Source organism: Rosa rugosa, chromosome 7 (genome assembly GCF_958449725.1).
Source record: "Rosa rugosa chromosome 7, drRosRugo1.1, whole genome shotgun sequence".
NCBI lineage: Eukaryota > Viridiplantae > Streptophyta > Magnoliopsida > Rosales > Rosaceae > Rosa > Rosa rugosa.
This window is the reverse complement of record NC_084826.1, coordinates 1,938,759-1,961,344: the sequence shown is the minus strand read 5'-3', so window position 1 is coordinate 1,961,344 and position 22,586 is coordinate 1,938,759. Positions and strand designations below refer to the sequence as shown.

Here is a 22,586-nt window from a genome sequence, read left to right as displayed (position 1 = left end):
GAAAAAAGAAATAGAAAAAAGTGAGATAACATAACAGTAAATGACAAGCTATTGAGGTCTGAGAAGAGGGTAAAATGCTATTGCAGGATAAATTTATATAGTTATAAGCTCTGCAATTGGCATTGACATTTATAAGTCTTACTTTCCTAAAGTAGATAATCATAGGCGTACATTGTAGATCATGTTACTATCGGACACATCCTTCTATACTATATTTTTATCAAGTGATAACTAATAGTTTTATTAGTGGATAATCTGGAGATTATTAACTCTCTTTTGAAGATTTCGGGTGCCTCTATTTCCAACAACAAACAAATAAACACCAAATCATGAATTGTATAGCAACTCAATTGTGCCAAAAAGAAATGTAGAACAGATCGATGTGGAAGTAGCACATGAAGGCAAGAAATAAACAGAATGGTAAAAGATTTCAAAGAAAAAGAAAATGATTTTGACAATTAGTTGCACCAGTTGATCTCCACTTGTTAGTGATCTAGCATGTGTTAAATTACCAAAAATGAAAACTTTAACATCAATGAAAAAAAAAAAAAATTCATTCTTTGAATTTAGCCTCCCAAAGAAAGTAGGAATTGTGAACTTTACTAGCATTCTTCGATTTCGGTGTCGTAACTCCGGGCTTGGACCCCATAATCCGGCTCCGATCTTCGGCGACAGTCTTATCTCTCACAAAACTCCGGTCCACGATCACCAACCCTCGGCCGAAAGAAATTGAAGCAGCAACGCTCTTTTTCGAAGAACTAGTATTTTAGCAGAGTCGATTTTTTATGTAGGAAAAACAAGAAGAAGAACGACATTATGCTTCTGTACCAGAAGGGCATTAAGGTCATTTTTCTAGGCAAAGGGTTCAGCTTCAGTGCTCCACACAGCTACAACGACGCCGTATCGTACTCTCGACCAATATGGAAGAGAGGGCACAATGTGAAATGTTTGGTACGTATTCATTAAAACAAAGTTGTAGGTAATTTAATTCTTAGCTTCTAGCATGAAATCGCATAGGGTTGGTCAATGAAGACAAGACTTTTGTTAAAAGGCTCAATTTGACGAACTAATTAAGTTTGTGTTTTCCTAACCACGTGGTGTGGTGTGGTGTGTTGGTCGAATGGCCTAGTCTGGAACCCTCAGGTCTAGCGTTCGAATCCCAGCTCCATCCCGTGGCCAGCAGATTTGAGGGACCCTTTGGGTTCGTGCGTCTGCGGTGCAGTGGATTAGTCTAGCTTTGCCAGGCTTTCGCCGCAATGTTGGTGCAGGTGTCCTGGCGCTGGGATACCACTGTATGGGTGTGTGAGTTACTAACAACTAACCCGATCAAAAAAAAAAAAAAAGTTTGTGTTTTCCTGATTCAAGAAGGACTACTAGCTTGGTACTCGTTCAATCCTAGCTGTGAGCAGTAATTGTTATATTTTTATCAGCTTATGTATCCGATGTGTTAATTCTTGGATTATTACATGTCCCGTTTGGTGTATGCATGTGTAACTTGGTATTTGTGTTTTCAAGTTGGCTAATTGACATTATTGGCTCATAAATTGTCTACATTGCAAAACTTTAGTACTTCAACGCTGAGTTTTGTTTAGCACCGGAATCCTTGTGACTCGCTATTAATGGCATCACATAGCACTAATCTTTGTTGCCGCCTAATTGTGTACCCACACATTCGGATACTTCTTACCCACAAATTGGTGCCGATTTTGGTAAATCCCAAACAAGTAAAAAAAATTGCCCCAGTCTCGTAAAATTCACAATTAACCACATGGTAAATGCATGCTTGTAAAAAATTGCATATGAATGGTAGTGCTTCCCTTCCAACATTTCGAGCGCGCAGCATTAGCTTTCTTGCAGAAGCAAGCCAACTCCAGCTGTGTCCATGTCGACCCAAATGGACCAAACCCCAAACCCCAACTCCATCCCAACCAAGAAACGAACCCCCAGGAAGAGGCTCCGAGCTTGCACCAACCACAGCTATGAGCTCACCACGTTTTGCGAACCGGGTCGCCCGATTAGTCCAACCGGCCCATTCCGGGACAACGTTTTCGTGTTTCTTCAACAATGTGCGGAGCTCACCGACTTCACAGTTCAAGGCATGAGTGTTTGGTTCACTCTTCTTCGTAGCCGTGAGTGTTTGGTTCCTCTTTTTACTATTGAAGAGAACGTGAACACCTCTAAAACCGAGTTCTGTGATCACTGCTTGTCAACTGGTTAGACACGTACTCCAAACTTTTCTCTCTTTTTGTGTTCCGAAAAGTTTTGTTTCGCTGTTTCGGTACTCTGGTGGATTCTGGTTTTGGGTTTCGAGGATTTCGTTAGTGGTTGGGGATTTGGGGTTTGTGTGCCTTTGATTTGTATCGTTTCTGCTATATACTTCTAGCGCGTGCAATTAATTTGTCTATTTCTTACTTGTTGTTGTGGAATGTGCTTCGATCGAAGTTAAGGTATTCGAATTGGGGTACTTGAATACTAGGTTGCTTGCTAAGACATAGTAGTTTTGGTTCTGAAGTTTGCACTTTTCTGTCTAGGAATTAAGGAAAGTTTGTAATCCAAAACCTTAGGAACATTTTTAATTCTTTCATTCCATTTATGTTTAACTAAAGACAACCACTATGGAGTACATTATTCGTAGCGAATAAGTCCGGAAATTTGAGGTTTTGATAGCACTAATGTTCTTAGTGTCTTTCTATAGTTATCAAACAGCTTTACCTTGGTCTATTATATAGGAAAAGCAACTGAACTTGCAGAGGCTAATCACAAGTTATTCACAACTAATATAACTATAATTGAGTATACTGACTGTACTAGCAACTTGCAGCTTGATTCTTTGTACTATGCCACTGTCATTCAAGCTTATGTAACTTGCTGTTTGATTCTTTGTACTATGCCACTATCATTGAAGCTTATGTTCTGCAATCTTTGGCTTTGTTTCTTAGCTTTTTCTGTGGTTGTGGCATGACATGTTGTTATTGTTGTTTAGATTGGAGTAACCATTTTGTGTCGAAGAGAAAGTACCACATGATAATTCCCAAGGATGATTGTTGGACTAAGCCTCTAGATGATAGTGTCTTGGAAGGCACAACGCATCTGTTACATGGTATGATTCACTGTGATGGGATTGGGCATTTGCTATGCATTAATGGACTTAAAGGGGGTTCTAAGCATCTTTGTGGCAGGGAGATCATGGATCTTTGGGATCGGATTTGCACAAATCTTAGAACCAGGTAATGGAAACACTTTTTTTCTTCTCTTGGGACTACATTACATAATTGAAAAACAATGTACTAGTTCTGATGTTTTCTTCTCTTTTGCAGGAAAATCACAGTTGAAGATTTCTCAAAGAAGCGGTCCATGGAACTTCGACTGCTTCATGGGATTGCTTATGGACATCCTTGGTTCGGTAGATGGGGATACAGGTTTTGCCATGGAAGCTTTGGGGTTGCAGAAGAAACATATGAAAGAGCACTTGATATTCTCAGCTCAATAGAGCTTGAAAAGATCATCCAAGATTTTAGTGACATGGAAGAGTGTGAAGAGCTTAAGAGAGTCATTCATTGCTACAAACATTGGAGCGAATCAAGCTTGGTTACAATCAAAGATCTTCTCAAATTTATGCTCACTGTCAAGGCTGGCTGTCCTGTGAAAAGAAAAGTCAGAAAACCGAAACCGCCTACTACTACTACTCTTTCATCCCTCCGGATCAAGTCCAAGCTGTTTGCTGATGTTATTTCTCACGACCCCGGCAGACATCCTGCAAGAAGACTAAAGATGGCCGCAGATGCGATTGTGCATGTATTGAGAGAAAATGAAAAGAAAGGCTTTGTGAATGGTGAGATGGCCAGGCAAGATGTAAGAGATGCAGCTCTGTTGCATAGTAGAAGAAGAGGGTTGCCTATCAGAGATATAGGTTTGTTGGATAATGTGCTGAGCAAGCTGGACAATGTGATTATTGGGAATCACATTGTCTGCCGCAAGCTGCATGCGATGCCTGGAATTAAGACTGGAATTAGGAAATATACCGTTCATGATCTTCTCGATGGAATCAAGTCCTTGGAACCTGAGAAAGAGTTACTTCTTCCATCACAAGCTCTAGTTCCTGATGTTTACAGTGATGTTCTTTACTTGTACAAGAATGTACTGTTGGGATATCCAGAATCCAAGTTGGTACAATTGGCTACTCAAGTGGTGTTGAACACCAAGTACTTTGTAAAGGAATATCGATTTGGGGATAAGGATGAGCAAGAGCAGTGCCTTGACATTCCTTTGCCAAGTATGACTGATAGTGCTAATCCTGCTGAATCAGGAATCTAAGAGTGCACAAGGTATCGCAACATAAACACTGCAGTGGAATGGAGGATGCTGATGAACTTCGCGTAAAACTGAAACTGCTCTTAGATATTCGACTGTTCTACTTTACTGCATTTTGATCTGCATTGTTGGAGTACTATTGCAAATTGTTGCAAACTGACTGATATGCATGTTATGTGCTGGTATAAACATGAGTCTACATAGAGATTTTGTTTTCACTAGTATAGATACATGTCATGTTAAAGCTGATTCTGTCTTCTTTTTCTTTGGAGTAAAAAGCTTTATATATTCTCTTGAACACAGACATTCACTGTTGTTCTTATGCGTCCTTTCATTTGAACACCTCATGTCAAATGACTATCGCTAAACTGTCTTTGGAGAGGAGAAGGATGTAGCAACATGGTTGATTGCTCATCATTTATCATCCTAGTTTCATCGTCTTAAAACTAACACATATTTTAAGTCGGAGAAATCACCAAAAATGCATTATTTGGTCAACAAAAACGGCATTTTCTTATTGAAATTTTAGTACTTTTGTAATGTTTTGTTATGAAAGCATCCGTTGCAAAAATATTCATGTACTTATATTAGTCTTCAACGTTATAAAAGTATTCGTTACAGATCGGTCTTCATCTCATTTAACTATCTTATAGGAATCGGTTATTTATTTACATGACTACTCGATTGGTCCGACCAAAAACCTCGATTCTAAGTTTCTAATTCGATTCCTAACCCCTTTTCTCACTATTCAAATTTAAAAGAGGAACAACTGTACATGCGCTTTACGGTGTCGTTTTGGTGCTTCATATATAAATTCCCAGAAAAAGGAACACAATAGCAACAGTCACAAATAACCAGCTCTTCAGATTCAATCAATGACCAATTGGATTGGCTCATTGAGCCATTAACACTTCTGGGTTCCCTAATTCCATATCAACTTAACCCAAAGCTTCTTGCTTTTCTCACTTTCTCTATCAAATTGGGCACCCAAACTTCCTAACGATGCGGTTCAAGATGTGCAATTTGTTCAATTGGGTAGTGATTGTGGCTGCGTTTTTGGTTCTGGGTTCGATCAATGTCTACGCATTTGGTTCTCCTTCTTCTTCTTCTTCGGAGACCACCATGCACACTAACAATTGGGCCGTTCTGGTCTGCACCTCTCGCTTCTGGTAATTCAAAGCTTCGTTTTAGTTTGATCAATCGTATTTACTGTTTTTTGTGTGAAAATGTTAATACCCATGTTGTAAATTTTGGTTATGAATGATACCCTTGTGAAAAGTTGCTTGCTTTAATTGTTGATCTTCTCTGAGAAGATGTAAATTTTGGTTCATATGAAACTTATAAGGTCTTAATTTTGAGTTCTTGGACGTACTTGTTTGTATTCAAATTCATGTTTTGTTGCTTAAGTTGTGCACCATCAACAATGCAAAAGAAGAGAAGTTGGAAGATATGCTTCATGTGACCATAACCATTTTCTGGTTTTGGAAGCAAAGTAGTAATAGCCAGCTACTTCGCGGCTGGGAAGCGCTGAATAAAGCTTCTGTATCCACATAATTTAGTGTTGATGGAAGTAAGAAACCACAGACGTTTCATCTTTTGTTCTGCCTCATGACTTTTTTTGCATCAGTACTTTAGGTTAAACATTACTTTAGCAATCAAAAGGGTAATAAGACAATTAGTTACATCGTAAGGGTTCATTCTATGCCACTACTATATTCTTTAAGAGTCAAACTGAGGGAGTGCAGAAATGTTGAGTTGTAATCTATTTCAAGCTTTCACAGTACTATCGAATGGCAATTTGACTTTTCTATTTCAATTTTTTTTTCTCGTCAGGTTTAATTATCGACACATGGCCAATACTTTATCCCTGTACAGGTAAGTACACAGGTCTTCTCCTCCTAGATGATCTTCTTTTCTTTTCTCACGTAGATAGTTAAGTATGTTTTCTTTTGATTTAAAGGACGGTTAAGCGACTTGGAATACCTGATGAGAGGATAATACTTATGCTGGCAGATGACATGGCCTGTAATGCTAGAAACAAGTACCCTGCCCAAGTTTTTAATAATGAAAACCACAGACTCAACTTGTATGGAGATAATGTTGAGGTGAGCTTTCTTGTCTCTGGTTAGGTCGTTACTTTTACTCCTGATCAGTTTTCCGATTACATTTTTGAATTCCAAACTTGACCGATTAATGAAACTGCATCTACCAGGTAGATTATCGAGGTTATGAAGTGACGGTTGAAAATTTTTTACGTGTATTAACTGGGCGCCATGAGACTGCTGTTCCAAGATCTAAGCGTCTTTTAAGTGATGAAGGAAGCCACATTCTTTTGTATATGACTGGACATGGAGGAGATGAGTTTTTAAAATTTCAAGACTCAGAAGAGCTCCAGAGTCATGATTTAGCTGATGCTGTAAAACAAATGAAAGAAAAGCGTAGGTTAGAAAATTTTACCTCTTGTAACTGTTGCTAGACATAGATACAATAGTTTGCATTTCTTATCATATTATCTATATGAAATCTAGTTTGCTACATTATCATTTCTATTTTACATATAATTGTTAGGATGTCTAGCTCTGATGAGTGTCATATTGATCATCACTACTGGATAATGAACTCATCTAACTTTGATAATATGGTTGAAATTTCAGGTTCAAGGAGCTGCTGATAATGGTGGACACGTGCCAGGCTGCCACCCTCTTCTCTCAGGTTTGTGATCTGCTCCTACCAAAGCATGAATCCTAGATACTTTTTACTGTAAGAGGCTGAGAGTTATATTTTCTTGGGAGATCTGTTAGGGGTATCGGTGTTTATATACAATCTCTGTTCTTTTGCATTTGGAAGATCCCTTCTCAATATCATCTATTCATTGCTAACCAATTGGCAAAGTCATTGTTGCACGTTGAAATTGTGTTTTCATATGACCAATTTTTGTATTATGCTTTAATCTGGCCTACATGAGAATGACTTCGTTACTAAATTAAAGTTCCCTTTCTGATTGCAGCTTCAATCACCGGGTGTTTTGGCCATTGGAAGTAGCATGAAAGGAGAAAATTCATACTCGCATCACTTGGACTCTGATGTATAGCATTTTACTATCGTACAACCTTTAAACTCATTTGGCTGAGAATGCTAAACCATGTTTTTAGTTAAACTCAAATCCAGGTATTAGATACAATTTAGTGTGTATCATCTAATTCTTGTTGTACTGTTTGATTGATACAGGTTGGTGTCTCTGTTGTGGATCGTTTTACATTTTACACTCTTGCATTCTTTGAGAGGCTAAATATGTATGACAATGCTTCCGTGAGCAGGTATATTGGAGTTAGCCTTTGTCTACTGATACGATAGACTGATTTCATGTTTCACTCTACTTATATGGGATGTTTTTATCTTCTTTCCACATCTTGATACATTCCCTTTCTCCTCTTGCACCTATATGCACTACATCTGCTTTAGTATAGAGGTCTTGATTTATGGATCCCATCTTATTTGCAGTTCGAAATCATTCCCCCAAAATATTCTAGCTGAATGTGTCTCTATTATATAAAATGTTTTGCCTATGCCAGCTTGATATAATTGTGACTCAGATCAGACCATATAGAATTATAACAGGGAAAAATAGCCTATTTGAAACTTGCACATGTATTTTTGGCTGTTCTTCCACTTTAGTTGTTCATCTCGTTGAACAAATTCATACCTTAATATCATTATGGAAATAGTATATATCAACTGCGGCCTTTTGTTTTTTCTTTGCAGTCTATTTAATTCGTATCACCCAAGCTTGTTGATGTCAACTGCATATTACCGAACAGATCTATACCAGCGTCGCCTTGAAGAGGTATTGAAATATAGACTTAACTTCTCAATCTGAGCTATAGAAGGTGCTTGTGTGGTGGGAAATATGTCGTATGGTAATTGTATACTGTTTTGACTTGGAGCACTTATTACCTGTAAGAAGATTCTAGCTTCTCATGAATCTAGTTGCAACATTAAATGGTTGGCATGTTATATCCTAAGATAAATATCATATTATTTGGTTTTATTTTATGTTGCTTCTTGAAGTTCCATGGCTTTTTCATGGTAACGAAATTGGTTTCTCAAAATCTTTGTTTCCATGGCTATTGACTGAGCTATAATTCAGGCTTAATGTTCAGCAACAGCTATTTCCTTAATGAATTTTATTGAGATAATTTCTACTTGCTCTTGCATATGTGAATTTCCACTTGAAACACATTGGGACAGTATAGCGATCTAGGTGGTTGAGGTACTTTTATTGACATTGATACTTGCTTTTAGGTACCTGTGACAAACTTCTTTGGATCAGTCATGGAAACAATACATACTGATTCAGCTTATAAAGCCCTTTCAAGGAAAAGTAACAGCAAAGCTGAAATCAATACGCCCTTTGATCAGTCAGCCAATGCCGATAAAAGAACTTTGGCAGATTCAAATGGTCAGGATCAATTCAGTGACCTGAAAAAAGAGGTAACATTTCTATAACCCTTCATGTTAATATGTATGAACCTTCGTTTCTTTGCAGCACTTCTGCTTATGGGAATGAATGAATGCTGCAGGATCAACAAGGTGCTTTCAGACATTTGTGGAACACGTTGAATGACAAGGTCGGAAAAATTGAAGATGTGGATTCATTTGTGCAGTACGGTTTGCTAGCCATGGTTCCACTATTGCTACTTCCCACATGGTTATCGCGGTGAAAGTTTGGATGTATTTACAATTACTGTTCCCACTTTGAGAAGCGGAGAGAGAGTATTTGTTGATAAGTTAAATGGTGATGTATTTTTTGCTTATCTTTACTGTTAATTTTTTCGCTTCAAGCCATCCGGTGCAAGGTGACTGGATAATGGAAAAATGAGGTTAAATTAGGATAGGTCCACGAGCTCGATCCCTTTCAATGTAACATTGTGTTCTTATTAAAAACAGTGATAATGTGATCTGATATGGGATTCATAGACACCTCAATATGTCTTCTCAATGCACTGGACACTGGAAGCTTGTTAGATTTGTACTAAAATCACTTGGCGTTTTCACATTTTGCAAATTGAACTTGGAAACAATGTATAGACCATGTTTCTCTTTTTTGGACATGTCCAAAATTTGGGTACAAAGTAAAAACACAAAAATCCCATAAAATATAATTTTTAGAAAACCCTCATCTGAATTGAACAAAAATCCCATATGGTCAATAATGGTTTGACCTACTGATCCTCTCTGGACTTATAGCAGCAGCCAGCAGGTGTAGTACTGTAGTCTCATTATTCCTCACTATTGCCAATAAAAAATAAGGTAGGGCCCAGACTAATAAAACAAACAAAACTCCCCAACCGAAGCAAAGCAGATTAGCAGCAACACAGAGAAAACAACAAGAAGAAGAAGAAGAAGAAGAAGGAGGAGGAGAAGGAGATCACCATGATGCACTACAAGGAGGTTGTTTCCTTTTACCATTTTCATTTTCCTTTCTTGGGTTTTTCATGAAAAATCTTCAATCACTGTATAGCAAATCTTGTAATTCAAAATGACCATCTGGTGATGAATGTATTGGCAGGAAAAAGAGGCAAAGAAAGAAGCTTTCAGGAAGTACTTGGAATCCAGTGGAGTTCTTGATGCCCTCACCAAAGGTTTGTTCCTCTCTTTTGTCTCTTTATCGATGTGAAGCTTAATCAAGTGCTTTCCTTTTGTTTTTTTTTTTTTTGTGTGAAAAGATTGGATTTTTGTGATTAATCGATATGCATTCTCATTCAATCTGTCTTTTCCTGTAAAAAAAATTTTGTGGGACAGTTTTGGTTGCATTGTACGAGCAGAATGACAAGCCTTCCTCTGCGCTCGAGTGAGTTGATTAGTCTTTGACCCTTTGATCAAATTTTATAATTTTTATTAAATAATTGCCAATTATTCCAATGATAATCAATGTGAATGACTAATTGCCCAAATATGTCATTGTTGGTTATTCAATCTTATCGCTTTGTTCAGTTGTTGAAAGAAAGATGTTTAGCTTTTAATTTCATTCACAGTTTTGGGTTCTCTTCCTATTATCTCATTCCACATTGTTGCTCAATCTTAAACCTGTGTATGTGATCAGTTTCGATATGGCAGGTTTGTTCAACAAAAGTTAGGAGGTCCATCTTTGTCCGAGTATGAAAAGCTACAGGCTGAATTATCAGATCTGCAGATGAAGTATAACCAACTTTTCACAGCTTACCAAGAGACCAGTGCAGAGGTACTTTTCTCCTTGTACTTTGAGTTTGGTGTAGGCAGTGGCCAAGAGCGTTGTTTTGGATTGATCTGTGTAGTTTTGTAAGTATGTAGAATGATAATAAATGTTAACCATGTATCAAATGGAGATGATGAGAGGAGATTTGTGAAATCTCATGTAAAGGCAACTACTGAATATGATAGGGTTTAGACGTTTAGTATGCATATTACACTTGCACACTTAAATAGGAGAAGGGCAAGAGTTCAGACATAAAAAGAACCGTCCTAAGGTATTATCCATGGTTCTAACTTCTAACCACATACTCTCACTGTTTCTGTTGTTTGAGTAATCAAATTTATACCGAGTAATGAAAGTATCTTGAAGATATAAATTTGAATTGGAATCACCAGAAAATGAATAGTTGTCTGTTAAAATTGGCCACAGATAGAAAGCATAAGCTGTCGTGCATGTATCCTTCTTGATCAGTAATGCAGAATGATACACCTCCTTATTTGCTTATGTAATCTGTCAATGACTGTTACCAATGTGAACTTTAGACATTTCTGTTTTTTGATGTGTGCTGAAAGTATATTTACTACACAGCTTGTTAGATGACTATGAAGACGTAATTTGTCTATAGATTTGTTTAAGGATGACTCTCGTTGTGGGAGCATATTTGAGATATGTGGAATAGGTCAGTCTGCTAGGTTAAGATGCTGCATATCTGTGTATATAAGGTTGAAAGGTTGTCTCCTGGCTGTTCTCCTCTGAACTAATATATGGTAGTATCTGCCTAATAGCCTACATCTGATATTTGATCTTCATTTGAGTTGTGTATGCCCAAAACTCCCCTTTTGTTATACATCTAAGAGCGCACAATATGCACTGTATTGCAGTTGGAGGAACTTAAGAGCTCACAAGCGCATACAACACATAATGAGGCACCAGGTTCTACCCAGGAGACCACTGCTGAGGAGGCCCAAAAGGAAAAGTTGTAGAAGTGTGGTGGAGAATTTGGTATATTGTTAAGCAAAGTGAAACCTTTATTTCTGGTAAATATAACGGCATTGTTCCCTGGCTGTAGTACTCATAGTAACGCCAGGAGTTCACATTGTGTTTGCACTCGCATGTGGTGGTTGTATGCCTTTGGAGAGAAGAGTTGGTGGTTTTGTTAACTGATCTGTAGTGAGTCAGTCTGCTAATTTAAGATCCTCTAGTGTTGTTCTTTCCTTGAACTTGGCTATTTGGCAAGATACTGTGTTGCTATTTGAAGATGTAGCTTCAATTATTCTCGTGCTTATGTCTTATTCTAAAGTTCATCATCATATCTTGTAGAGAGAGGTAAACAAAAACCCCCAATTACTAGAACATGGGCAGGGAAAGCCATTAGAAACCACCCTGGAAATGTTACAATTAGATAAATATCAAAATCATCTTTGTCATTCACATTCCTGACTACAAACATTTTCAATTTCATTCCTAACTCAACAATTTGCGACTGACATTCTCTGCATTTCTTGAAGAAACTCGGTACTAGGCTAAGAGAAAAGTGAGAAAAGCAGGACAACCAAGACGACTGAGCAAATTAAAGCCTGCAGTAATTACACAAAAATTAGAGTTTGATTTAGAACATTGCCTCAGTAATTAGATTGCAGTAGTAATTCTTGTATCATTCTTACTGCAATTGCAGATGCTGCAAGGCCAGGTCTCTCTCTAGGGTCTTTAAGATAATTCCCAAAGTAAAGCACTGTTGCATAGTACCAGAGTGGAGGAAAAGCAAATCCCAATAGAAATCTGCTAGGAAAAAAAGCACTTTTCAAACTCATCAAATCTCTGGCCCTTTGTTCCTTAAATGAAAGGGAAAAGTGAAACACATTTGGATTAAAACTTACGAGAACCATCCAATGCCACAACCAAAGCATGATAGAGGCTTATCATACACCCCATCAGAGAATCTAGCCTCTACCAAAGCCGAGTCTCCTGCTCCATCAACTTCGAGTTTCACCATTTCTTTCTTATCATGGTCTCCACCTAGAACAGTCACATGGTACTTCATGAGTTCATGATGCAACTATATGATGTGATCCACAGTCAATCATATGGCAAAATTGCCTGTTGGGTAGAAATTGCCTGTTGGATATCTACGACCATCAACTTCTTTTCCTTCCCCCTTTAGGGAAAGAGAAAATTGTAGATTGATCGTGATTTGCGAGTACATGTTGGGCTACTTTTTCCCATCTCAATGTATGATAGAGAAAATTAGTTGTCATTTTTTCTTTATTCCGGAAAACTTAAGTAAAACATTAAAAAATCGAACTACAAACTTCTACAAACTTAAGACATTTGTTCTTAGATTTTGAATTTCGGGTTTAACACCTTAGCCAAACGGATACCCTACTTAAAGAAACACACACATTTGAACCAAACAAAGATACTCAATGGTAAATACTGACCATGATGATCCTGTAATGTGATCCCAGTGGTGTTGTTGTTGTTGGATATGAGAGGAGGTAATGGTGCTTCTGTCATTCCTGTGCTGCTGGTTAATCAAGATGACCAAATCTGTAACATAAGAAACATCTGCACTGTTTGATTGATTACACACTTCTGTGATTAAATGAACAAAATTTGAAGGTTGAAGAAAGCCATGCCATTATGTGATCTATGTTCATAAACTGCAAGAAAGAAAAGGATCTCAAAAACCAGGAAGGAGAAAGATGACAACTTCCTGTAACTTACCACTTTTTGTTTCGTGTAGAAAATTCAACGGTTACCTCAATTTAACCGAACCGACTGCCTCTTAATGTTTGGACTTATGGAACAACCTTATCACCAAATGCCAATAGAGATTTATCTTTATCAAACCTTTTTTGAGAAAACATTATGTAAATTCTTCATAAAACAATTTAAATCCTTCTCAACAATACTTACATGGTTTATTTGATCCAAAAAATAAATAAACAATACTTACATGGTTACATACTTACATTCATATTATTCCTATTGATTTTGGGATTTTAAACCCACATAATAAGTATATGTTGCCTTTAGGTATGTGTATTTGTGGATGATGCTTCTTGGTGAGCTACCACATTAATAAAACTTGACCAACCTAGACAAAAGCACCCCACATGTCTATTGTTGTAAGACTTGTAGTAACAAATAGGCAATTAGTTGGCGTCATAAATGAGCTCTTCTTGGGTGTCTTAGTCAAGAGCATGGCAGTGACAATTCCCCCCGCCATTGGTGCTCAAGATTCGAGTTCTGCTAGGGTCGGCATTGGTGTAGTTGAAACGTGATGGGTTAGAGTTACTCTTTTGGATCGCATGGAGGAGTAAGAAGACGTATTTCGCTACTCCTATTGTTTTTGGATTGGAAAATTTTTATTTAGGTAAGATTTTAGTTTATTATTATCGCTTACTTCTGTCGAGACAATAGGTAACATTAAGCTGTATTAATCAATTTAACAAGATATTAGTCATGTCAATGAGTAACAATAATTGTTTTATTAATTTCTTACTGAATGTTGGATTTTAAAAAGAAAAACTGATGTGTCATAGTTATCCGCCAAATTAATACAACGAGCGTGACCTTGTGACCCACCGGTCAAACAATCGGAGAGCCAACAAAAAAGGAAAAATGACTAAGAAATAGATTTTGAATTTTTATTTCATTTTGAAAGAAATGAATAGAAACGTAAATGGAAAATAAATTGACAAAAAATACCTAACAATTGTGGGAAGGCAAGATGTCAAATCAAACCCAATCCAACGGCTCAAACCCTCCTCCACTCATATAAAAGCCACACCACACCAACAAAAAAAAATCCAAAACAAAAAACAAAATTCCACAAAAAGGAAACAAAAAACCCCAAAAATTTTAAAATAAAATGAAAAAAATAAAATTTAATTAATTTTTTTGTGCAAATTCTCTCCAGACAGAGGCGGTCTAAAACACAAACCTCAAACGACAACAACAATGGAACCAAACGAACACCAACTCAGCTCCTACTTTAACCCCTCCACCACCACCGCCGCCGCCGCCTTGTCTCCGACCAATGGCCTCGCCGGCGGCCCAAACACCCACCAACAACAGCTCTCCTCCGCCGACAACAACAACAACATGGTCTACACTCCTCACTCCTCCTCCGCCGCCGCCGTGCCTCCGCCCTCGTCAGCCGTGACGTCACCGCTGGAGCCGGCGAAGAGGAAGCGCGGGAGGCCCAGGAAGTACGGCACGCCCGAGCAGGCCTTGGCGGCCAAGAAGGCCGCGACGACGTCGTCTCACTCCTCGTCTTCTAAGGAGAAGAAGGAGCAGCAGCAGCAGCAGCAGCAACACGGCGGCGGCTCAGCCTCGCCGTCTTATTCTGGGTCCACCAAGAAATCTCAGCTCTCTGCTCTTGGTGGGTTTTTGTTTGATTTTGGAGATACCCTTTTGCTTATTGTGTGGTTTAGTTGTCAAAGTTTTGGGCTTTCTTGCTTATTGCTTCAATTTCTGAATTGGGTTTTAGCATTGTGTTGTAAAGATTGAGACTTTGGTTGTGAAATTTACTGTTTTTTTTTTTTTTTTTTTTTGGTTTCTGGGTTTTGGTTTTGGATTGGTTATTGGTTTAGCTCAGCTCTTTCTGTTTTTTACTTTTTCATTGGTTATTGGTTGAATTCTTGAGAGTTTTGCTGCAATTGCTCGAAATGTGTACTGTGCTTGCATTGGTGGTGTGACTCCTCAGACCTCAGTAGCTCATTGTTTTGTGTTTAAATGATAGTAGTAAGCTTTTGGTGCTCCTGTTCTGTTTTTGTTGAATAGGTCTTAACATAATTCAGTTTTACTATTGCCGTTTCAGAGGGGATAATTGGAAAGTTAATTTTCGAATGGGGCTGAGTGTAGATTGCATCTGTTTGAATGAAAAAGCTTTTGGGATAAGAAAAGGAGCAAATAGAAGAGAGGAATTGAAAAGAATGTTTATTTTGTTTACTGGTATTTGATTATTTAGAGAAGATGGGGAGGGGGGGAGATATGATTTTGGACCTTTTGTTTATTTGAATCAATTTTCTCTTCAATCGACTTTTAAAACAAACACTTTGGTGGGACTTAGAGGAAAATATTAAGTCATTTTTCTTCCCATTTTTCTTTCTCCAATGAAAACCATAGTGTTAGAAGGTGAGTATGATATGGCAATGAAGTTGCTTGAATGCCCCCTACATGAAAACTATATTCATTTCAAATACTGATAATTCTTGCTTTAACTTTGTATTATATACAAGACAGTAGTGCATCCTGTTTACATTGTGAAAGTAAAATCGATGGTTTTGAATATATTTTTCTTTTTGATTCATTTATGATACATAAACATTAGGATACACCTGCATTTCAATTTTCAAAGATGGAAAAGCCATGCAATGTAAAGGGAAAGAAAAACTAAGAAAGGTTTTGAGATACCTTTACACACCAGTTGCCAAAACAATGTATTCTTGGTTATGAACTATTCAAGGTCTCTTTTGTTAGTTATTTGCCAAAGGGTTTCTTTTGTTAGTTATAGTGTGAAGAAGTCACCCCACAAAGATAGACAAATTGAATTATGCATGTATCATTTATTTTCATCTGCATTACATATTGGCAAAGGATAAGTCTTGACGTGTATGGTTTTCTTGAATCATGAATATAATTGTGTGTGTGTGGGTTTTCTTTCTTATCTGTGTTTGGTGTGGGGTGGAAGGTTGGGTGTAAAGCCTAAAAAGGACATATTAATAAAAGCAATTTAGTGGTGCAAGGGAAAATCGAGGTATAGTCCCGACGTTTTATAGTTTCTCATGAGGTGGATTCTTTTGTTAACTGGCTGCATATTTGTTAGATCCAAAGGTTTAATAATTTATATTGTTTCTCAGGAAATATTTTCATTTAGGATTATTGGGATAATTCTAAATGGAAATTCTCATTGACTTATTGAATATTCCCTATCCGCTATCTGTTTTACAAGCTTCCGTGCTTATGTATGTGAAGGATACTTACCTCGGCTATTAGTGAATGTTTGGTTTTGGAAACATTCTTGGTTTAAGTTTTCCAAGTGTCTGCATACAGAATTTTTGTCCCTTATTAATACTTGTGAGGTGATGTGTGAAACAATATTGTAGTTCAAAGTAGCATGTTGTGGCAATGGAAGAGAATCATGATGTGTGCAAGTTCTCTCAATAGTTCAATGAGATACGGAACTGGGCCGGACACTACATTTTAGCCTGTAGATGACACATGTTTTTGTGGTTTTCCATTCTGTTTGTTTTGTTGTTTAGTATATTAGAACTTTCATTTTTCTGCTATACCGAGAACTCTGATGATTGCAATGTTTCATTGTTTCTACTTTTGGTAGTAGGCTTGTTGAGTAACATGCAAAATGGTGATAATAACTCAACAACAGACTTTCATTTCTATTGGTGATGGAACAATGCTCTGTTTTATTGGCCATAGAAGAAATATTAATACTCTGTTTTAGGAATGGCTTAATCATTTTTGCAATGTCATGTAAGTTTAGAGAACATGATTGATAAATATGAATATAAACCTAGGTCTTTTGTTATACTTTATTCTTCTCCTTGTATGCTGGTTGGTTTCAGATATTGTTTAAGTTTCATTACTTTTTGACAAAATGAGGTATAACTATATATTAGTACTCATGATGTGCTTGTTCTCTTCATTGGTTGATGCAGGCAATTCAGGGCAAGGTTTTACACCACATGTTCTAACTGTGGCTGCAGGAGAGGTATGCATGTATTCTTATTAGAGGAGTAAAATAATCTTTGTATGAGGGGCTAAGATGATCTTTAAGATTGGAGGAGTTAATATCTGTCTTCTCATTCTGGTTTTGAGAATGACTGTTTTCTGTTTGAAATAATTCCATCTCTGTATACATTGTTCTTACTGTTGATCTGTTTGAAAATTAGGCAATCAATATATCTTCCTGATAATTTTGTTGGTATCCTTTTACTGGCGTGATTTGATTGACTATGAATTTGGCATGTATTTAATACTTTGGTGGGGATTGGGTCTGATGGCCTTCATACTGACTTTAGTCACCTAGGTACAAGGTGTTACCCAACCCGATTTTATCTTGTTATTATTTACTAGAAATTAATGCTTTAGCTTTTTTACATTATCTTGGTAAATGTATATATAAAAACTCCTTTCTAAAGTTGAATTATATCATTACAGTTTTTGACATATCTTTCTAGGTTACAGTCTTGAGATTACCCTTCTTCTCTTTCTCCCTATTCATCTTTTCTTCATTCTCTTCTACATCATGCTTCTTCCAAGCCCTTTTAGTGCGGCTTTAGTTGGAAGTCCTCTGGAGACAGGTTGAGCATAATTTTTGTTTTGAAGATGATGATTAGCTCTTCTGAGAAGGAAGAAAGAGAATTACCTTGAAAGTTGTAGATACTGTCTGATGTTTTTGTTTAGGCAATTAATCTGTTAGAGTTTGGGTATTTCACAGGATAATCAAATGTGATTGTTGAGGTTGGCGAAAATAACTGTGCATTGGATACTTCATTCTTCTCTGAAATGTAGACCTGATATAGTTATTTTGACATTTGTAGTTTAGTTTTTCTTTTTCTTTTAACACCTGAGAAAGAGGGTGAAGTTCAACCCTGTTAGGAAGTATTTTTCAGTTTTTGATTCAAGCTTCACTTATTACATGTAATCTAGCCCCTGTTCTCTCGAAAGTCAAATACGGGTGTCACATTTTTTCACATGGTGTTCCTTGGAAAATCACATTCACCTGAGCTTTGCTAGCTACTATCCAATTGTATTGGCGTATTACCTGATTTCACCTTGTTGATGTTCCACCTGCATATATGATTTTCTTTTTGGTTGTCTTTCATCTATTTGCTACCAACTCACAAAGTTTATGAACTTCTTGAGCAGGATGTGGGCCAGAAAATCATGGTTTTTATGCAACAGAATAAGCGTGACATATGCATTCTGTCCGCTTCTGGTTCAATCTCAAATGCATCTATTCGCCAGCCAGCTACTTCAGGAGGCAACATTACATATGAGGTAAAAACCTTTTCTGAGTTTGATGTTTTATCTTCTGGTCCATTCATGTGGGAACTGCTGAGCTGCACTATGTTACATTTTGCACCTTTAAAGGCCTGGTCTTAAATATTATCAACCAATAATCATACTGGATTAGAAAAGTTTCATTAGATTTTGTTTCTTTACAGCCGGAGGAAAATCAAGCTTAGACAACATCACAACATAAGATTTTGGTTCTCTCTCTTTTTTTTTTCCTCACAACATGTTGGGAGTTGTTGGCTGTTCGTGTATTCATTTACTCAGTTAACTAAATTATGTCTTAGGAGGGATTTGGCAGAAAGGTAAATGAGTTTTGGTAAATGTAAAATTTAGTTAATGACCATGTCAAGAGCGCAAAGCAGAGAGTTTACGTTATTCAAAAACAGTCGCTCAGATCTTTTTGGCTGTAAAATACTGGATTTGAATGCACCACAGTGCCTTGAAATTCATACCCACATACAGCATATGATTGATGATAAAGTATCAAACTGGATGATTGTATGTTGATTTTGATAGCGCCCCAGTTATTCAGGGGTTCTTAAGGCCTCTCCTCTGTTTGTGCGCGGTTAGGCAGTATAAAAGGGGTACATGGCAATGAATTTATAAACATCTTAGTTTGGCTCTTTCTATTTTTATTTTTGTTTTCTCGAACCTATGTATATTAATTGAGAAGTTGAAGCTGGTGTAAGCCTTTTTCTATCCAGAAACTGTGGAAGAGGTGTGAAAAGATATATTCAAATATATGTATATACACATATATAAAAGCTTTTAAATATGCATATCTTACTAAGAAGCTATTTCTTCGTCCAAAGATTCTATTTATGTTTGGTTGAATTCTTCATACTGCCGGACAATTTCACAGATTCACAGATTAAGTTATGGCTTATCTCTGCTTCATGTTCAGTTCATCAAGGTATAATGATATTTTTTAATCTGATGTTAGGGTCGCTTTGAGATCATTTCACTGTCTGGATCTTATGTAACTGACCAAGCTGGAAAGACTGGTGGGCTCAGTGTGTGTCTCTCCAATACAAATGGGCAAATCATTGGGGGTGGAGTTGGTGGACCACTGAAGGCTGCAGGCCCTGTTCAGGTACTGTCATAGTTGAATAAATTTCTGATATTCTCTAGTGCACAACTATGACAAAAGAGTAGTCACTTCTGTGCTAGTCTTATGTCAGAGCACAGTTCACTTGGTGCTTTCATCTGATGTCCAAAATTTTTTTGTTTTTTTTTTGTTTTTTGTTTTGTTTTCCATTTTAGTGGGCACTGGGACGTGTTTAGTAACCCTTTTCTTAACTGTAATTTCTGCTCTTTTAAGTTGGTTCTACTGTATTTGTTCCATGTACAGGTTATTGTTGGTACTTTTCTGATTGATAACAAAAAGGAAAAAGTCGAGGCTTCTATGCCCAGGATGCCATCGCCAGGTGGTGGAGCATCTATGATGAATGTAGGTTTCCGCTCAACGGTGGACTCTTCTGGAAGAAATATGGTCAGGGCAAATGATGAACAACAGCAAGCTATTGGCGGAAGTCATTTCATGATCCAGGGCATGCATGGATCCACAGATTGGAGGACTGGTCCAGATGCCAGAAGCACTGGTGCTTATGAATTGGCAGGTATAAAGCATGTAGAGCACTTGTCCTTCTGTACCTTCGCAATGATTCGTACATATAAAGCATGTATGCCAATTTACTGAAACAAGCTTCTGTTTTGCAGGAAGAGGTGGTCGTGCAGCCCACCAATCTCCAGAAAATGGGGACTATGATCAAATTCCAGATTAGGGATTGTTTTTGAGATTTGAAAGCTGTTTTGTCTTAGATAGAGAGATGTATAATACATATCTGCACTTTTTGTCAGCCTATGCTGCCTGTAGCGTGCACCATACATTAGAGATGATGGCTTATAAAAGTTCCATACATGTGACACTGGTGATTGAGATATTTTTCTGCCTTCAATATTGCTCATTGTGTGTTTTATGCTGAATGTGGTAGTTAAAGTTTGTCCATTCTGAAATTATCATGGAATTGCATATGCTTTAGAACTCTACTATAACCTGATTTTTGTTGAGGTTCACACCGTCTAAAAGTGTTGGGAGTTGGTAGAGGCTAGTGCTGTCTACCCCAGTAGGCCAGTGAGCCTCCGGGGAAGGAATAGGAGAGATCTTTTTGCTTGTTATTTTCTACTCCGTACTCATGTTCTGATGGTATGAGTAAAGCAATTCAAAACAGATTGGAAAAGCAGGAGATGAAATGCATTAAAAGATAATTGACGACACTTGACTATCATTTTAGGCTCTATTGATCTGCTCCTAATACTAGTTCAGAACTAAAACTATTGAACACATGACCTGACCTAACAAAGAAAGAAGAAAAGAAGCAACATTTAGTGTGAGGTATTAGCTAGTTACTAGTGCACATATGGTCTTTGCGGCAGGTGAGTGCACCAGCAGCAGAAGTTATGGCTCCAACCATGGAAGATTTCTTAGCTTTTGCATAGCTCGAGGCCTTAGCATAGGCCTCCGAGTTAGCTCCGGTTGCTCCAGACGGAACAAAGTAGGCACCATTCAAGAACAAATCTCCCTGAGAAATCCAATTCCAGTTCTTCCACTCCAACTTGTCCCCCGAAGTCCTCTTGGTAACCTCACTCGAATCCGGGTACCTTTTCAGATCAGCAACAAATCGGTTGCCTTCACTGTTGATGGTAGGGTTTGCACCTCCACCGATGGCGTATATCCCCCAACCGTGGCTGTAGTCATTGTTCACCACATGACAATAACCGTGCCTACAATGCGGCAACCTTTGCATCAGTCCTTCCCCAAAGTGGTTGTAAGCAACCGTCACTTGCATGTCCTTGTCTCCAGTATAAGAGTCGCTGTGACCAAACAACATGACATCATTATGGTGCGAGAAGTAATTGTTAGAGATTGTAACTGCAGTTGAGGCCATGACAACATCCACGAGGCCGTCGGCGCAGTTGGTGAGTGAGTTGTGATCAATCCACACGTTGCTGGAGCCGAAAATCGACACAGCATCACCGTCTGCCATTCCTCTCCAACCAAAGTGTGACGGTGAGCTCCTCACCATGGCATTCCCCGTAGGCTTGCAGTCATGGATGTGGAGGCCATGTATTATGATGTTCGTGACGTTTTGGATTGTAATGCATGCTTCATTTGCAATGTGAACATTGGCTCCGCGGCCGTCAATGGTTTTATAGCTGTTCATGATAAGCTCCTGCTTGAGCTGGATCACCATGTCACGCTGGAACACAATCCATAGAGGCTCGGATTGTATAACAGCGTGGCGAAGGGTCCCGACTTTAAGGTTGACGGCATCGTCGTCACTAGAGTCAGTGACGATGTAGAAGCGCCCGTCGCGGCCTCCAATTGTGTTCCTGCCGAAACCAATAGCGCAATCCGCGAGGCGTTTCCGATTGTTGTACCAATTGGAGTCACATCGCCAACAGTCGTCGATGGAATTCCCGGTAGCACATGATAATGAGGATGATCCCTGGAGTTGCCTGAGCTTTTTTTCGATGCTCAAGGAGACCATGGAAGCAACTTCCTCGGGGTCGTCATCGACTGTTGTTGGGGCAGTTCGTGTTTCGGCAATGAAGCCGAACAGGAAGAGAACCAATATACACATATAAATCATTCTCTTAATGCACTCAAACACTGCCATTGTTGCTCTCATTCTCAAAGCTAGTTCTCTTTCTCAAAATTTCAATAGCACTTGTTTCTACGTGGCAGCTAAAATGGAGGCTAGTTTACCATAACAAATTGAGGTAAGTGCGGGCGTTTCTTTCCTAATTGGATCAAAAGTCCTAGAATCCCATTAGTATTTACCATAACGTTTTAACTTATTCGATTTCCTTATAAGCCATGCAAAGACATAAGTGAGTCTATAGAAATGAAATTATTTCTTGTTCCGAAAGTCGAACAAATAGATGAGCTTGATTTTATTAGTAAGGGGACGAACTCCCCGGAAGAAGCTATTTT

The 22,586-nt window shown here is 38.0% G+C and overlaps 6 protein-coding genes across 7 annotated transcripts; 4 read left to right on the top strand and 2 right to left on the bottom strand.

Moving 5' to 3' along the window:
- The first annotated feature begins 1,869 nt into the window (after positions 1 to 1,869).
- Positions 1,870 to 4,473, top strand: LOC133719806 (PHD finger protein MALE MEIOCYTE DEATH 1-like). The gene is made up of 3 exons (XM_062145981.1): positions 1,870 to 2,213; positions 2,984 to 3,227; positions 3,318 to 4,473. Exons 1-3 carry the CDS (start codon positions 1,883 to 1,885, stop codon positions 4,312 to 4,314), a joined length of 1,572 nt encoding a protein of 523 aa, XP_062001965.1. The 5' UTR covers positions 1,870 to 1,882; the 3' UTR covers positions 4,315 to 4,473.
- Positions 4,474 to 5,072: 599 nt separating this feature from the next.
- LOC133721034 (uncharacterized) lies at positions 5,073 to 9,299 on the top strand. Of its 2 annotated transcripts, none has more exons than XM_062147542.1 (10): positions 5,073 to 5,480; positions 6,145 to 6,186; positions 6,325 to 6,416; positions 6,524 to 6,753; positions 6,966 to 7,023; positions 7,319 to 7,396; positions 7,540 to 7,628; positions 8,074 to 8,155; positions 8,614 to 8,802; positions 8,892 to 9,299. In XM_062147542.1, the coding sequence occupies exons 1-10, from the start codon at positions 5,387 to 5,389 to the stop codon at positions 9,030 to 9,032; spliced, it is 1,095 nt and encodes a 364-aa protein (XP_062003526.1). In that variant the 5' UTR covers positions 5,073 to 5,386; the 3' UTR covers positions 9,033 to 9,299. The 2 variants fall into 2 exon arrangements, with proteins under 2 accessions (XP_062003526.1, XP_062003525.1); XM_062147541.1 differs by having other exon boundaries at positions 5,079 to 5,480; positions 6,272 to 6,416; positions 8,892 to 9,297.
- Positions 9,300 to 9,602: 303 nt separating this feature from the next.
- Positions 9,603 to 11,816, top strand: LOC133721625 (uncharacterized). The gene is made up of 5 exons (XM_062148295.1): positions 9,603 to 9,762; positions 9,881 to 9,953; positions 10,114 to 10,162; positions 10,429 to 10,552; positions 11,425 to 11,816. Exons 1-5 carry the CDS (start codon positions 9,745 to 9,747, stop codon positions 11,524 to 11,526), a joined length of 366 nt encoding a protein of 121 aa, XP_062004279.1. The 5' UTR covers positions 9,603 to 9,744; the 3' UTR covers positions 11,527 to 11,816.
- Positions 11,817 to 11,918: 102 nt separating this feature from the next.
- On the bottom strand, positions 11,919 to 13,223 carry LOC133721624 (large ribosomal subunit protein eL20z-like). The gene is made up of 4 exons (XM_062148294.1): positions 12,982 to 13,223; positions 12,421 to 12,559; positions 12,208 to 12,322; positions 11,919 to 12,120 (listed from the first exon to the last, which is right to left on the bottom strand). Exons 1-4 carry the CDS (start codon positions 13,055 to 13,057, stop codon positions 12,067 to 12,069), a joined length of 384 nt encoding a protein of 127 aa, XP_062004278.1. The 5' UTR covers positions 13,058 to 13,223; the 3' UTR covers positions 11,919 to 12,066.
- A 1,210-nt stretch (positions 13,224 to 14,433) lies between these two features.
- Positions 14,434 to 20,575, top strand: LOC133722179 (AT-hook motif nuclear-localized protein 14). Its single transcript, XM_062149000.1, has 6 exons — positions 14,434 to 14,930; positions 17,227 to 17,279; positions 18,440 to 18,571; positions 19,533 to 19,682; positions 19,941 to 20,208; positions 20,309 to 20,575. The coding sequence occupies exons 1-6, from the start codon at positions 14,507 to 14,509 to the stop codon at positions 20,371 to 20,373; spliced, it is 1,092 nt and encodes a 363-aa protein (XP_062004984.1). The 5' UTR covers positions 14,434 to 14,506; the 3' UTR covers positions 20,374 to 20,575.
- Positions 20,576 to 20,829: 254 nt separating this feature from the next.
- LOC133719759 (probable pectate lyase 8) lies at positions 20,830 to 22,292 on the bottom strand. The gene has a single exon (XM_062145931.1). The coding sequence runs from the start codon at positions 22,279 to 22,281 to the stop codon at positions 20,992 to 20,994; it is 1,290 nt and encodes a 429-aa protein (XP_062001915.1). The 5' UTR covers positions 22,282 to 22,292; the 3' UTR covers positions 20,830 to 20,991.
- Between the last annotated feature and the right edge of the window lie 294 nt (positions 22,293 to 22,586).